This window comes from Budorcas taxicolor, chromosome 12 (genome assembly GCF_023091745.1).
Source record: "Budorcas taxicolor isolate Tak-1 chromosome 12, Takin1.1, whole genome shotgun sequence".
NCBI lineage: Eukaryota > Metazoa > Chordata > Mammalia > Artiodactyla > Bovidae > Budorcas > Budorcas taxicolor.
The window spans coordinates 84,864,698-84,880,074 of record NC_068921.1 but is presented as its reverse complement, the minus strand read 5'-3'; the positions used below and the strand labels follow the sequence as shown (position 1 = coordinate 84,880,074).

Below are 15,377 nucleotides of genomic sequence, written 5' to 3'. Positions count from 1 at the left end.
ATAGACGGCATTCAAAGGCAAACTTTCAGGAGTTAAAAAAATTTTTTTTGTTTCACATCATTTCATGAAGACGCAATTAAAAACAAACCAAAAAACCCGACCAAGGCTTGTGTCTATAGCCTTTTTCGTTTCCGCAGGATTCGTAGCCTGCTCGGATCTGAACTCGGGGACTCCCACCCTCAACAGCAGCCCTCACAGTCATTTAGGAGACGCGTTATATGGTGGGTCCTAATTTGTAATCGACTTTGAAAGTCACAGACGCCACGTAGATGGAAATATCTGAAGCATCCAAGGAGATCTTTCACGCAGCACCCGCTGCGGGCGCGTAGGTCCGGAGACGCCCACTCCCGCGCCTCGGCGCGCGGGGCCGGGGGTCGGCGGGGTGCTGGCCGGCCGCGGGGACCCGGCTCGGCTCGCCGGAGCCCGCCCTCTTCCCGGCACGATGGATACTGCAGTCTTCTCCGCCTGCTCGCCCTCCCCTTTCTCCTGTTACATCTAAACAGACGATTTCAACTTCCCGAGAACATGCAAGTGAATGGCGCTGATGACGCCCCGGAAAGGGCCCACGATCGGGTGCGGGGGAAGGGCAGCCCTGAGCGGTGGGACCCCGGGAGCGCCTGGGGCCCGCGCGGCCCGGGGCTGGGGGCGCCCCCATCCGCGCCCCGTGCCGACCACGGTTCCCCTTCCAGGAAGGGGCTAGAAGCTGCTATCGATCCTGAGCTCACCGGTGACTAATGGGATGCTCGTAAACAAGCCGCGGGCCGGGCACCAAGGGAACCACCCTGGCGCGAACCCGCAGAGGCGGGGGTGGTGGTGGGGGGGGGCGCGCGCCCACCCCCAGCCCGGGCACCGGATCCGCGCGCCGAAGTGTGTGCTGCGGCGGGAGAGAATTTCGAGGGGGCAGCCGAGTTCACTGCCTCCTCCAGGCCCCAGCCAGTGGGGCGGCGGCGAGGCGGTGCGGGGCCCGGGCGTGGGGGGGGTGCCGCCGCCCCCTCCCAAGCCCCGAGCCTGGGCTGGCGGTCTTGCCCCTTGATCTCGGTCGGCCCCCGCGCCCTGCAGCGTCCCCTCCCCGGCGGAAGCTCCGAGCCCAATTAATTGAGTCAGAGGCGGGAGGGCCGGGCCCTGCGCGCGGCGGCCGGCCCCCGCCCCTCCCGCGCGCCCCTTTTCCCGCCCTGGGTGGCATCTCCTCCGCCGGCCTCCGCAACGAGCCTCTGATTAACGAGGCCCGGCCGCCCCCGCCCCGCCGCGCCCCGCCCCGGCCCGGGCCCCCCGCGGGAGGGGGCGGGGGAGGGGACGGCGGGAAACGCGGCCCCGGGAGAAAGGGGGGCGGGGTGGGGACGCGCGGCCCGCCCTCCCCGCGGCCCGCGCCCATTGGCCGCGCGCGCCGTCCGTCGGGGGGCGCGGCGCCAATGCGGGCGGCGGGGCGGGGCGGCCGCGCCGTGTGTGCCTGCGTAACGGCGAGTCACATGTTGTTTTGCTCTTCTTAGTTCAGTCACTCGGTGCGCGATGTGTTACTCACTGTGCGGCGGGGACCGCGACGAGCCCGGGTCGCCGTTGGCAGCGGCAGCAGCAGCGGCGGCAGCGGCAGCCCCGGCGGCGGCGGCGCGGACCCCGAGTCCCCGGGCACACCCCGGCACCCCGGAGCGCAGCGCGGCGGCGGGACCCATTCGGCCGCGCGCGCCGTAGGCTCGGCCCCGCGGCTCGGGGACCCCGACTCTCGGCCCAGCCAGCGAGTCCCCCAGGCGCCGCCCGAGAGCCTGGGAGGCAGCGGCCGCGGGCAAGCCGGGCCGCGGGGAAGGGGGGGCGGCAGCCACCGCCCGCGCCGGGCACCTTCTGGGGCCCCGGATCGCGGAGGGCGCTGCGCCACCGCACGGGTGCCTGCCCCCGCGGGGCCTCCCGTGCCGAACCTTCCCCACCTCCTGGGCCCGAGGGACGCGGGCTCCGGCGGGCGAGCAGGGGGTGGTGGGGAGCCGCCCGCGCCCCCCTGCACTCCGCCCCCCCCCACCCCGACCCCCAGCCCCGCCCCCGGCCCCTCCAAGCCGGGCCGAGCTGCGCGGCCTGAAGCGCCCGCGATGGCGAGCCCGCCGGAGCACGGGCCCCCCGGGCCGGCGGGCGGGGACGGCCCCAACCTCAATAACAACAACAACAACAACAACCACAGCGTGCGCAAGTGCGGCTACCTGCGCAAGCAGAAGCACGGCCACAAGCGCTTCTTCGTGCTGCGCGGGCCCGGCGCGGGCGGCGACGAGGCGGGCGCGGGCGGGGGCCCGGCGCCGCAGCCGCCGCGGCTCGAGTACTACGAGAGCGAGAAGAAGTGGCGGAGCAAGGCGGGCGCCCCGAAGCGGGTCATCGCGCTCGACTGCTGCCTGAACATCAACAAGCGCGCCGACGCCAAGCACAAGTACCTGATCGCCCTCTACACCAAGGACGAGTACTTCGCCGTGGCAGCCGAGAACGAGCAGGAGCAGGAGGGCTGGTACCGCGCGCTCACCGACCTGGTCAGCGAGGGCCGCGCGGGCGCCGGCGACGCGCCCCCCGCCGCCGCCGCCGCCACCTCCGGGTCCTGCAGCGCCTCCCTGCCCGGCGCCCTGGGCGGCTCGGCGGGCGCCGCCGCGGCCGATGACAGCTACGGGCTGGTGGCGCCCGCCACGGCCGCCTACCGCGAGGTGTGGCAGGTAAACCTGAAGCCCAAGGGCCTGGGCCAGAGCAAGAACCTGACGGGCGTGTACCGCCTGTGCCTGTCGGCGCGCACCATCGGCTTCGTGAAGCTCAACTGCGAGCAGCCGTCGGTGACGCTGCAGCTCATGAGCATCCGCCGCTGCGGCCACTCGGACAGCTTCTTCTTCATCGAGGTGGGCCGCTCGGCCGTGACGGGCCCCGGCGAGCTGTGGATGCAGGCGGACGACTCGGTGGTGGCGCAGAACATCCACGAGACCATCCTGGAGGCCATGAAGGCGCTCAAGGAGCTCTTCGAGTTCCGGCCGCGCAGCAAGAGCCAGTCGTCCGGCTCGTCGGCCACGCACCCCATCAGCGTGCCTGGCGCGCGCCGCCACCACCACTTGGTCAACCTGCCCCCGAGCCAGACGGGACTGGTGCGCCGCTCGCGCACCGACAGCCTGGCCGCCACCCCGCCCGCCGCCAAGTGCAGCGCGTGCCGGGTGCGCACAGCCAGCGAGGGCGACGGCGGCGCCGCGGCGGGGGCGGGGGCGGGGGCCGGGGCGGCGGCGGGCAGCCCCCTGAGCCCGGGCCCGGTGCGCGCGCCCCTGAGCCGCTCGCACACGCTGAGCGGCGGCCGCGCGGGCAAGGCGGCGCTGGCGCCGGCAGGGGGCGGCCTGCAGCACAGCCGCTCCATGTCCATGCCGGTGGCGCACTCGCCCCCGGCGGCCACCAGCCCCGGCAGCCTGTCGTCCAGCAGCGGGCACGGCTCGGGCTCCTACCCGCCGCCCCCCGGCCCGCACCCGCACCTGCAGCACCCCCTGCACCCCCAGCGCCCCTCCAGCGGCAGCGCCTCGGCCTCGGGCTCCCCCAGCGACCCCGGCTTCATGTCCTTGGACGAGTATGGCTCCAGCCCCGGGGACCTGAGGGTCTACTGCGGCCACCGGAGCAACACGCCCGAGTCCATCGCTGAGACGCCCCCGGCGCGGGACGGCAGCGCGGGCGAGCTGTACGGCTACATGACCATGGAGCGGCCGCTGAGCCACTGCGGCGGCCGCGCCTACCGCAGGGTCTCCGGGGACGGCGCCCCAGACTTGGACCGAGGGCTGAGAAAGCGGACTTACTCGCTGACCACGCCTGCCCGGCAGCGGCCCGCGCCCCAGCCATCCTCCGCGTCCCTGGATGAGTACACCTTGATGCGGGCCACCTTCTCGGGCAGCTCCGGCCGCCTGTGCCCATCCTGCCCCGCGTCTTCTCCCAAAGTGGCCTACCACCCGTACCCTGAGGACTACGGCGACATCGAGATCGGCTCGCACCGCAGCTCCAGCAGTAACCTGGGCACGGACGACGGCTACGTGCCCATGACCCCCGGCGTGGCCCTCCTGGGGACGGGCGGCGGGAGCTGCAAGGGCGACGACTACATGCCCATGAGCCCCACCAGCGTGTCGGCCCCGAAGCAGATCTTGCAGCCGCGCCCCGCACCCGCCGCCTTGCCCCCTGCGGGGGCCGCGGTGCCCACGCCCGCGTCGGCGGCCGGCAGGGCTTTCCCGGGCACTGCGGGCGGCTACAAGACCGGCTCCCCGGCCGAGAGCTCCCCCGAGGACAGCGGGTACATGCGCATGTGGTGTGGTTCCAAGCTGTCCGTGGAGAGCGCCGACGGCAAGCTGCTGCCCAACGGGGACTACCTCAACATGTCCCCCAGCGACGCGGGCACCACGGGCACCCCGCCCGACTTCTTCTCGGCCGCGGGGGAGACGCTGCGGGGCATGCCCGGCTACTGCTACAGCTCTCTGCCCCGCTCCTACAAGGCCCCCCACGCCTGCCACGGCGACAGCGACCAGTACGTGCTCATGAGCTCGCCTGTGGGCCGGGTCCTGGAGGAGGAGCAGCTGGAGCCGGCCCCCGGCCCCGCGCAGCCGGCCAGTGCCTTCCCGGCCGCGGCGGCTGGCAGCGGCCACCCCCAGCCACCTCATCCCGCCGTGCCTTCTCCCGGGAGGCCCGGCGGTGGCGGAGGCAGCCGCCCCGACGGCTTCCTGGCCCAGCGCTGCCGGGCAGTGAGACCCACGCGCCTGTCCCTGGAGGGGCTGCCGGCCCTGCCCCGCATGCACGAGTACCCGCTGCCCCCCGAGCCCAGGAGCCCAGGCGAGTACATCAACATCGACTTCGGGGAGGCCGGCGCGCGCCCACTCCTGGCCTCGGCCGCCTCGTCGTCCTCGCTGTTGTCCGCCAGCAGCCCGGCGTCGTCCCTGGGCTCCGGCACCCCAGGCACGAGCGGGGACAGCCGGCAGCGCTCCCCGCTCTCTGACTACATGAACCTCGACTTCAGCTCGCCCAAGTCGCCGCAGCCGGGCGCCCGGGGCCGGGACCCCGTAGGCTCCTTGGACGCCCTGTTGTCCCCCGAGGCCTCCGTGTACCCGCCGCTGCCCCCGCGCCCGGCCGCCCCCTCCTCGGCCCTGCAGCCGCCGCCACCGCCGCCCCCGCCAGGCGAGCTGTACCGCCTGCCTGCGGCACCCGCCTCCAAGGGCCCGGGCGCGGCCTCCTCCTTGTCCTCGGACACGGGGGACAACGGTGACTACACCGAGATGGCCTTCGGCGTGGCCGCCACCCCCGCCACAACCAATTGTGGCGCCCCCAAAGCCCGACGGTGCCCGCGTGAGCAGCCCGGTGTCAGGCCTCAAGAGGCTGAGCCTCATGGATCAGGTGTCGGGAGTCGAGGCCTTCCTGCAGGCTGGCCAGCCCCCAGACCCGCACCGGGGGGCCAAGGTCATCCGCGCGGACCCGCAGGGGGGCCGCCGCCGCCACAGCTCCGAGACCTTCTCCTCGACCACCACTGTGACCCCCGTGTCCCCGTCCTTCGCTCACACCCCCAAGCGTCACAACTCGGCCTCGGTGGAGAACGTCTCTCTCAGAAAAGGCAGCGAAGGAGGCGGCGGCGGGGGCAGCAGCGGCATCCTGGGTGGGTGCGATGAGCTCCCCTCGTCGCCCCGCCAGTTGCCCCCGCCGACACCTCAGCAGGCGCGGGCCTGGACGCCGGCTCAGCCCGGCGGCGGCCTGGTCGGCTGTCCCGGGGGCACCAGCTCGCCGATGCGCCGGGAGACCTCCACCGGCTTCCAGAACGGCCTCAACTACATCGCCATCGATGTGAGGGACGAGCCGGGGCTGTCGCCGCCCCTGCAGCAGCACCCGCACGCGCAGACGGGCGACAGGAGCGCCTGGGGCCGCACCCGGAGCCTCGGGGGTCTCATCAGCGCCGTGGGCGCCGGCAGCCCTGCCGCGGTGTGCGGAGGGCCGGGCCCTGGCGCCCTGCCCGCGGCCAACGCCTACGCCAGCATCGACTTCTTGACGCATCACCTGAAGGAGGCCACGGTGGTGAAAGGTGAGGGCCCGGGGCCGGGAGGAGGGTGGGCAGGCGGGGCGGCTAGAAGCAGCTTCCCTTGGGGGGCACCTTGACCTCGGTGCCCACGTTCCGGCGCAGGGCTCTCGCGTTTTTTTGCCTTTGGGCCAGTGCCGGTCTTTCCCCAAAGACCTCGCCAGAGCGCTCAAGTTGTCTGAGTTAAACAGTGAGTCTCCCCACCAGGGAGGCAGACCTGCTTTCTTTGGCTCCAGAGCCCCCCTCCTCTTCCCGTCTGTGAACACCTGGGGGGGGGGGGGGCGCGGGGCGGGTCTGGGGGGAGCAGGTCAGCCACTCCCCCCGGGTTGTGGCCCAGGGGGGTCCTCCCATTTGTGAGGTGGGAAACCTCCACTTGGAGGGACAGGCCGCTGGCGGCTCCCAGGCCCGCAGGCGTCACCTTTCTCTTTGTTTTCCTGGAGCCTGGACAGGCTGATTTTTGCTGAGCCTCAAAGTTTATGAAAACAGGCCCCAAAGTTGTTTAGGAAACTAGCATCCATTTTGGCTGGCGGTTGCAGGGAGCCCTGAGCCATTTCAAGTTTACATGCGGACCGTGGGAGCTTTTCCACCAGAGGCGTGCCCGTTCTCTAGGGGGCTGAAAGGGTAACGCTGCTTAAACCCGCTCTGGAGCTTGAGCCCACCTGGGGGTCACCTGGAGAGTCTGAGGCGGCGCTGGCCGGGCTGAGTGGCCCCATGCGGTGGGTCTGGGATGTGGCTCCCAGTGTGCCTTCCTAAGAAGCTCCCCTGCTGCGCTGGTGCTGCTGGTCGGGGGGGCCCTGGCTGGGGGTGGAGTTGGGGGCTCTTGCCCAGTTAGACTGCTGGAGCAGGTCTGAGAAATGACCTGTGGGGTCAGCCGCAGTCAAGGAAAGCGGCCAGTGGGCGGAGCCCAGGCGCCAGCATTTTCCCGGTTGCCCAGGCGATGAGAATCTGGGCCTCAGAGAAGACAGTGAAAGATGACCACATGGGTCTTTTCAGGAGTAGTCACAGGGGGTGCCCAGTGCTGTCCCTCCCTGTCTCCTCACAGATTGGCAAGGACAGAGGTGTGCTTGCCTTGACCTGGTTGTCTCAGACCCTGAATGACCAGGGGGAGGAGAGGAGGGTGGGCTCAAAGAGTTTCTTAATTTTATAGCTGCTTCCGTGCAGGAAGATAGAGGCGCTGTGGGAACCGCAGAGGACAGAGTAGTGAACGGTGCTCAGATGTTGGCCTGAGGTCAGCAGTCTGCGGGGGTTACAGGGTGATGATGGACGCAGCTTGGGGATTTGTACACCTTGTGTTCTGAAAGCAAACACGCATCTGATGCGGGGTAAATTCAGCATGTGTTTCCTCACATCCATGGGATTTAATATTACAGCTGGGTTCAAGAGGGTGGGGACATATGTACACCTGTGGCCAATTCATGTTGATGTATGGCAGATACCAACGCAATATTGTAAAGCCATTATCCTCCCAATAAAAATAAGTTTAAAGAAGAAAAGTTATAGCTGTAGGGTGGATACCCTGTTATTCTTATACAATAGAGGAAAGCGACTTGCTTTTTTTCCTAAAATCATGGACTACAAGATGAAAAGAGGCACGGTGACCTCTCAGGGACACGGCCCTTTGGCATTTAATGACGCCAGTTGGAAGCCGTCAGGATGTGCCCCGTAAATGGTGACGCTCAGCTGAAGGTCGCTTTTCTTGGAGGCACTTAAGCCCTACAGGTGCGTCTGAAAAATTGCTGGTGTGTCTGGGAGTTGAAGGATTATTAGGTGCCGTCCAAGACACAGGCCAGATAAACACAGCAGCCTAAGTAGACTTAACTGGGGGAAAAATCCGCACGCACAGGAAGGGGTACAGACCATAGTGAACACCGAAGTACATCTTGCTGAAATCTGATTCTCATCAGAAAAAAACAGCCTGAGAACACAACACCTTTTACAGCCTCTGGTGGAGCAGGCAGGAAAAACCCGGACTGGATTGAGGAGGGCCCTGGGAGGCGGTTCTCGCAGCAAGCGGAACAGTGAGCTGGGATGTGTGCCTCTGGGCCTGAAAGAATCCAAGGCCTTTCGGATAAAGTAGATACATTCAGAAACGTGATTCACGGCTGATATAATGCCCTTTTCAGATGAGGGAAAATTTTAAACTGCAAGAGATAAGTTTAGTGAGAGGCCTGGTCCGCCTTGTTTTGTTCCCGATTTCCCACCAGTATAACATTCTTCTCAACCTATAGGATTCAGGGCTCTGAAATCAAAGCTGTTTTAAGTTCTGTGGTCACTGAAATCACTTTGGATTGCTGTTTGTCCAAAGTCTCTGTGGGTGTTACAGTAAACACCCTCTTAAGAACGGAAAAAGACTATTTTTAAACAAAATAGATAACTACAATTGATGCATTGTGTCCAAACCATTTTTTTTTCCTCCTTTCTTTTGAAAAGGCCTACACGCTAAATGGATTTTTAGTAGGCTAATTTGAGCACAGAGAACAGCGGACGAGGAAAGAGGAGGGTCTCATTTTAATTAACGAGGTGGTGGTGGGGGGAAGCTTAATTGTGTTCTGTGGAGCCAGAAAGGGACTGTCGGGAAACCTTGAATCCACCTTTATTTAACTCTTGTTTGCGCAGAGACATTGGTTTGTGATGCTCATAAATAAAAAGTTCACAGGAGATGTGTTTTTTGAGAACATGATTTATGGAGGGAAGACTTGCAAAGCACTTCTTTGAAGATAAAACGGAAAGTGAGCTTCCTGAGTCATTGGGTGCATGCTCGGACCCTCAGAAGGGGCTGTGTTTCCACACCCAGCTCCTCGGGTTGTGCGTGGAAAAACTCCATGAGCTCCACGGAGTTGGCATTATTCCGGGGTCGCTTGGGTAGCATTTGGCGTTTGGATAAGCGGAAACAAAGAGTTAAGGTTCCAGTAACGGGCTTGCTGATTGGTCGGTTGCAGTAGAATTGGGGCTGGGGGCGGAGTTTCAGTGCTGGAGCCAATTAAACAGTTCAGTTCAGTTCAGTTCAGTCGCTCAGTTGTGTCCGACACCCAGACATGTGTTTATGTTTTCGTAGGTCGTCCAGAGAAGTTGAAAATTTAACTCTAAATTATGCCTCTCACTTGGGAGCAGGGAGAAGGTGCTTGTTCTGTGTTTTGTGGGTGTGTCTGTGGAAAAGTCTAAGCCATCTTTACCGTGTTGTTTGGGAGCAGACATGCTCCTGCTGAATTTACTGAGCATTCAAGCCGCTTTTAAAAATTAAGTTTGTATGTTTGGTTGTTAGGATTATAGACTGTCCTATACTGTAAACTATGCTATTTTAGTATTCCTCTTTGGTGAGGTTTTTGTTCTAAAATTGGTGTGTGTGTATGTACAAGGCGGATTAGATAAGAATTACCCTGAAAGCATCTGTATTTAAATTTGTTTGATAAAAGGACTATTTATTCACATCCCACAGAAAGAATCGTGGGATAAGAGAGCAACACCATCACCATTTATGTTTAAAAGTGTTGTCTGTTGAAGTCTTCAAGCAGGGGACCTGAATATTTTTAGAACTCCAAGGAGATGGCTTGACAAACCACACATACTTTATTTTCTCTGTGGTGCTTGCTTTTCCGCTTTGGTTGGCCGGCTCTTATCGTAATAAGCCAATCGTGTGCCCGGCTCCCACCCTGTTCCAGGAGCAGGCAACTAAGGTGCTGATACACACAGGCTTTCCTGAATGAACGTCACGTGCGTTGTTCTAGTTCCTTTATTGAAAGAGAAACCTTTACCAAAATAGTACTTCGGGAAAGGAGGCAGGGTGTGTGAACACCAACCCAGGAATCAGGAAACCAGGTTTCTAGTTGCTGATCTCAGTGAGTCACGTACGAGACGAGTCCCTCTATCTCACTTTCTCTGTGCGGGAGCTTGTCCACATCCAGGGAGCTTCGGCTCCTCTAAAGAAGAATGCCAATAAATCCCGCGATGCTGTTGATACCTATTAGCTTGAAACCGCGAGTATGCGCAGGAAAGACACTTCTGTCGATGTGTGTTCTTCAATTAAAAACAAAACCCCAAATCCTCATAGTTGTCTGAACGTGGAGCCGGTACCTTCCTGAGAAATGCACGCCTCTTCTGTTTGGTGTCACTGCAGTCTCTGAGAGCCTTTGTTTTCTCCCGACTCTGTTTCACTGGAGTGTTTTTTTTTTTTTTTCCCCATAGATAATTATCAATTGTCACATAGTAGTCTTTTAAATTACCTAGTAGAGTAACAGCGAAGGAAAATAGCATTCTAATCCTGAAACTATATCAGGACCGCACTTTCTGATGACCTATTATGATGTGGCCGTATATTGGCAAGATGAAAATGTGTAACTGGAATGTAGGTTTCTCATACTGACAGTGTTGGCCCTTCATCTGGGGAGCATCAAGGGAAAGAGGGATCCGTGAGACTTTTAGCTGCTGAGTCATCACTGTTGGTCGGGGACTTGGCTTCTCGGGGTTGACTCTGTGAGCGCGGCCACACCTGCACTGGTTTTGGTCCGGCTGTCCCAGCTGGTCAGGAAAGCCTCCAGGGTTTGATCTTTTCATTCTTCCATGGGCCCGCCACCCTCCTGAAAAGGATTTTTAATCGATAATTAATACTTTATTTTCTTTAGACCTTAGTATTAAAACGAGTCTCTTTCTGAGAAGAACTTGCAAAAGGTTTAGGACCAGCACGGGGACGATGGTTTTTCTGTTAAATCCCCACTAATGCATCTTCTGTAGCAGCGGAGTTCCGAGAGCCAGGTAGCTTTTGGCATCAGATTTGGCAGGGGGAGAGGGGTTTTTTGTTTTGCTTTTTTGGGGTAGAATCAAGTGTTCCCGTTTCACCTTAGAAGCTTAAGGGAAAATGCACCCTGACTCTTTTATCTGCTTTGCCAAGTGCACAGAGTAGGGGAAAAACTAAGCGGGAAGGAGACCATGGTGTCATGCCCCAACAGCTGGATCTTCACCAGGGCCCCTGTAATAGCTGAGTTTCTGTGGACTTCAGCTACTGCAGACACGAGTAGAATGTTTTCCCGTACAAGTTGGGGAAGGCTTTTAATGCTGGCGTTTTTCATCTGCTGAACAATTTTCTGAACCTGCAAAATCAGTGGTTATAAGCCTGTTACCGATCAGGTTGTAGGTTTCCTGAGAACAGCGCTCTTCACATTTCAGTGCAAAGATTCTTTCTATGTTAAGTTCATCAGTTTGGATGTGTTCTTCAAGATGGCAGCGATTATTCTGAATCACTCAAGGTTGAATATTGTAGACAGAGCTCGTCTACAATAGATTTGTACATTTGTTTCTGGAGAGAACTGGTGAAGTCATCAGTCAAGATGGAGGAGATGCTGAGGCTGGTAATTGCTCCTGACTCTTCCATGTCTTTCTGGCTGGCTGGCACAGACTTGCATTAACTGTGCGTGGAATTAAAGAGCAGAGAAGAAAGTGTGGACAGGGAGAGCTGGAGCCCCTGTTGGAAAGGAGCGTTCGCTCTGTGTGCTTGCAGGGTGGGCTGGGGGTAGGGGTCTCATTTAATTGAATTCATTGCATCAGAATGGAATTCATTGAATTCGGCTGAAATGTAATTGGGTTAAAATTTGTAGGCTGCGTGTTTACAAGTGTTGTAACAGTCGAGTCAGCGGTTCTGGTTTCTTTTCTGTTGGGTTAGGAAATGTTAAGTGTGTATCAAGTGACTTTTACCTGTCCGGAGACTTTTTTAAAAGTCGATCAGGCAAAGGTGTCTCTAAACGAGGCCCTGTGCTCTCATGCCAGGTGTGGTATTTATGCCCATAGACAGGACTTAGAAAATATTCTTTGCTTATGGTACTTAATTTGGAATATTTGGTCAAATATGGTGGCCTACAACACACATTAAAAAATGATTACCTGCATAGCATTTGGTAAACACTGGGCTTTTTAGTATCAGTTTTAATTAAAGAGTACCAAACTTTCCATAAAAATTATTTGGGGGTGACGTGTGTGTGCATATATGTGTTTAGTTTCATAATTTTTCATCCAGTTGTGCTCCAAGAGGCTTGATGTGGATTTTTTTTCATAATGCAAGCTCCAATGCTGAATAATAATGTTCTCTAATCATGCTAAAGCTCTATACCTCAAGCATACCTACAGTGTTGACTGTGACTTTAGTCTGCCCATTAGGTATTGGTGCAGACACTTGAGTGAGTTACTATAGTACAGTGTTAAATCCCAGCTCTTTCAATGTGAAGGAAATAGGGACTATATACAGTTCATTATATTAGTGATTTTAATAATTACCTTAAAATCCATATGTGTATCTAATAAGGACTTATTTTTGCATAGAATCAATGCATAATCTTTAGTATTTATAAACGTGACCTGGTACTTTTGCAATGCAAATTCAAAAGTCCATACTTACATCTGCCCATTTTTTTGCCTCCAAATTATGAGTGTAACTAGTAATCCCCCAAACGTGAAGAGCAGTGAATGAGGCTGAAAGAATGCTACTGGAAGCTGAGATGATGAAAATGCAACCGTTGTCCTGGTCAGTGCTGAAAGATAATTGCATGTCCCTCCCTCTCTCCCCTTTCAGCCAAAAGAAGTGTTTAAAATGCAAAGAGTAGGCTTTTTGTCACTTTATAGTATTCAGAGGTTTTGATACCTAGAGTCTCACGTGATACTCCAAAAGCCCTACCTCAGAGCAGAGCTGCCTGGGTCCCCGTTTTTGGACTAAGGAGCCAGCAGCTCAGAGAGTCCCAGCAACCTGTCTCGGAATCCCTGAGCCAGGAAGGGCGGTGGTGGGTTGAACCTCACAAAGACGCCGTCTTACCACCTGACTCCCGGCCAGTGTATCCCGTCTTCTGCAGGCCCTACACACTGACTGACTGGGAAGTTCATGTGCCGTAGTGATCTTGGGATTTTCTGTAGACTCGCCTCAGGCAGCTTTCAAGTTGACAGCTGGGTTGTTGTTTCACTTGGTGCTGCTAACTGAATCTCCCTGTCTTTCCTTCCACACATTATTCATTCAAAGTAAGATGGGGACAGCTAGGCAGGAAGACTGGATGGTAAAGGAAAGCACCCTCATTTTTTTTTAATGTATTAATTTTTTTTTTTACAGTTTTGTTGGTCTGTAATTGACTGATAATGCTGTGTTAGTTTCAGAAAGCTCCCTAATTTTTTAAACTGGTTTCCACACCTGCTAGGTTGAAGAGCTCAGGATTCAATATTATTTTCAAGGCTCTGGTGGTGTTGGTGGATTTCAGAGTTGAATCAGATTGTTGGTTGGTCATCTGTTCTGGGGATCCCAGGCTGTCTTCCTGGACTTCCAGTGACCTGCAGAGTGGACACTTATATTTCTCAGCTATCTTTGTTTTCATGAAACAAACTGTATATTATACCTCATAAGATACCTCCCCCTTGTAAATGCTTGAGAACTCTCTCCACACAGTGTGGTGACAATCAGAAAAAAAAAAAAAAATGATCCAAGGTCATTTTGAGGAAAAGGGGTGGAGAACCCTCAGGTCTGATGAAACTCATTTGAAGGTTGTGAAAACAGGCGGGGGAGGTGGGCGTCTTCTGCAAGGTCACTGATTTAATTAGCTGTGGAGATGTTTGTAAACATTCTCAGGAAGGAATGGGATGTTCTGTGTCTCTGCGGGCCTCTGTGTGGTGATGAAGACCTTGCTCTCTGACACAGCCTGCCCCTCTGGAATGATGTATTGTGTGTAGAAGTGCTATTTACTAGTCTTTTTTGTTTTGGAGCCTCTCAGGAAATGGCTTCGTGCATGCGCTGCGAGGTGTGATGGTGGACAGAAGTAGAGAAAGCAGAAACACGTAGATGAGGAAGCAGCCTGGAATCAGGGTGATGGCCCAACACCCATGTGGGCAGCGTCTCCCGGGGGTGCAGAGGGCAAGGGCTCAGCGGTCAGTCAAACTCATGTGCTTCCTTGTAAGAAAAAAGAGAGAAGGAAGAAAGAACGTTCTTGGGGTAATTCAGATCAAAAGGCCTCTACGATCTGGGGAATTGCAGGTTCTTCTTCGTCGGTGGGTCACCTTGGTCCACTGAGCCACCATTAGTGGGTCTGGGGTCTCCGTCGTTCCGGGAGGGGTGCTTGAGATGCATTCCTTTTCTAAGTGAAATATCATTTACTCCTCATTACGGATAAGTCCATTAGCAGTTTCCTAAGAAATGAGTTATCACTGTCTCGGATGATGAGTCTGTCTGAAAACGAGCAATTTTAGAATTTGCCTGAGGACCCGTAAGTAACTCCTCAGTGGGGCTGAGTGGTGATCTTCTCCAGAGGGGATCATTTCACCAGTGCCCTTGCTGTTTTTGAGATCTTTTTCTTTTATTTATTTTTTTTTTTGCGGAAAAGAATGTATTTACTTATCTTCATTGTTACAGGTTGAGACATGAATTTTCAGAAGGCACTGCCTTCCTGAGGGGTGACTCCGAGCCCCCTTCAAATGGCAGAAAGGAAGATGTAAACACGTGTAACGGTGCCCACAGCAGCTCTCCACGCCCGGAAGAAAGGGTAGTCGGGGCTCTTCCGCCTCGCGCCCTGGGGAGTGGTCCAGGGCTGTGTTTACACGAGCTGTCAGTCTGACCAGCATCGAGCAGAGACCACTTCCTTCCTGGCAGATGCAGCCTGGGGGTCAGGTGCCTGCCATCAGGAGCGTGTGCACCAGCGATTCCCGCAGCGTCGCTCTGGCCGGCGCGGGGTAAACAGGCCGGGAGTGAATGGAGTGATGAAACTGCCCCTTGGGATCAGACGGAAGCCGAGTTCAGGGGCCCTGTCTTGGGGCGTTGGCTCTGGGGAGCACTTCCCCAGTTAGATGGAAAGCGGATGGGAATCAAGATGCAAGTTAAAGCCGCAGCATCTCCCTGGAGGAGGTCTGACGCCTCCCCTGAAAATGTCCTCCTGTAAGGACCTGGGATGCAGCGCTGGCTGCCTGGCTGGGTGCTGGTGCTGGAAAGCCACTGAACGTGGAGACTGAGCTCAGTGGCCATGTCCCACCGTGGAGAAGACCCGACCTGCCCTGGGAGGGACACACCCTGGCCTGCCAGGCCCAGCAGAGGCCCCATGCAGCCCCTGCTGCTTCCCTGTCATAGGGCTTCCGGAGCCTACGGTGGGTGGGGGGATGGATGGATGATGGGGGAGTTGAGAGGTGGGGGAGAAGTTTTGAAATTAGGCCAGGATGCTCTCCCTAAATTTAAAGACTGTGCAGGTAGTGCTCTAGAAACTCCAGGCAATAAGCAGGATTGAGCAGGGAGTGGGTTAGAGGCTGAGGTGCAGGTTGACTTTGTTTGAAGGTGAGGGATGGGGTGGTACAGCTCAGGACCCATGAGCTGCTAAGAGGACGGGAACTCCTAGAAGGGGAACGGGGT

At 57.9% G+C, this 15,377-nt stretch overlaps 1 protein-coding gene across 1 annotated transcript in view; it reads left to right on the top strand.

The window, feature by feature from the left end:
• Window positions 1-2,038: 2,038 nt before the first annotated feature.
• IRS2 (insulin receptor substrate 2) overlaps window positions 2,039-15,377 on the top strand; it is a 28,647-nt gene continuing 15,308 nt past the window's right edge. Inside the window, 2 exon segments of the mRNA XM_052650124.1 lie at window positions 2,039-5,261; window positions 5,263-6,031. Of these exon segments, the coding sequence (XP_052506084.1) occupies window positions 2,073-5,261; window positions 5,263-6,031 (3,958 nt within the window). The 5' untranslated portion in view covers window positions 2,039-2,072.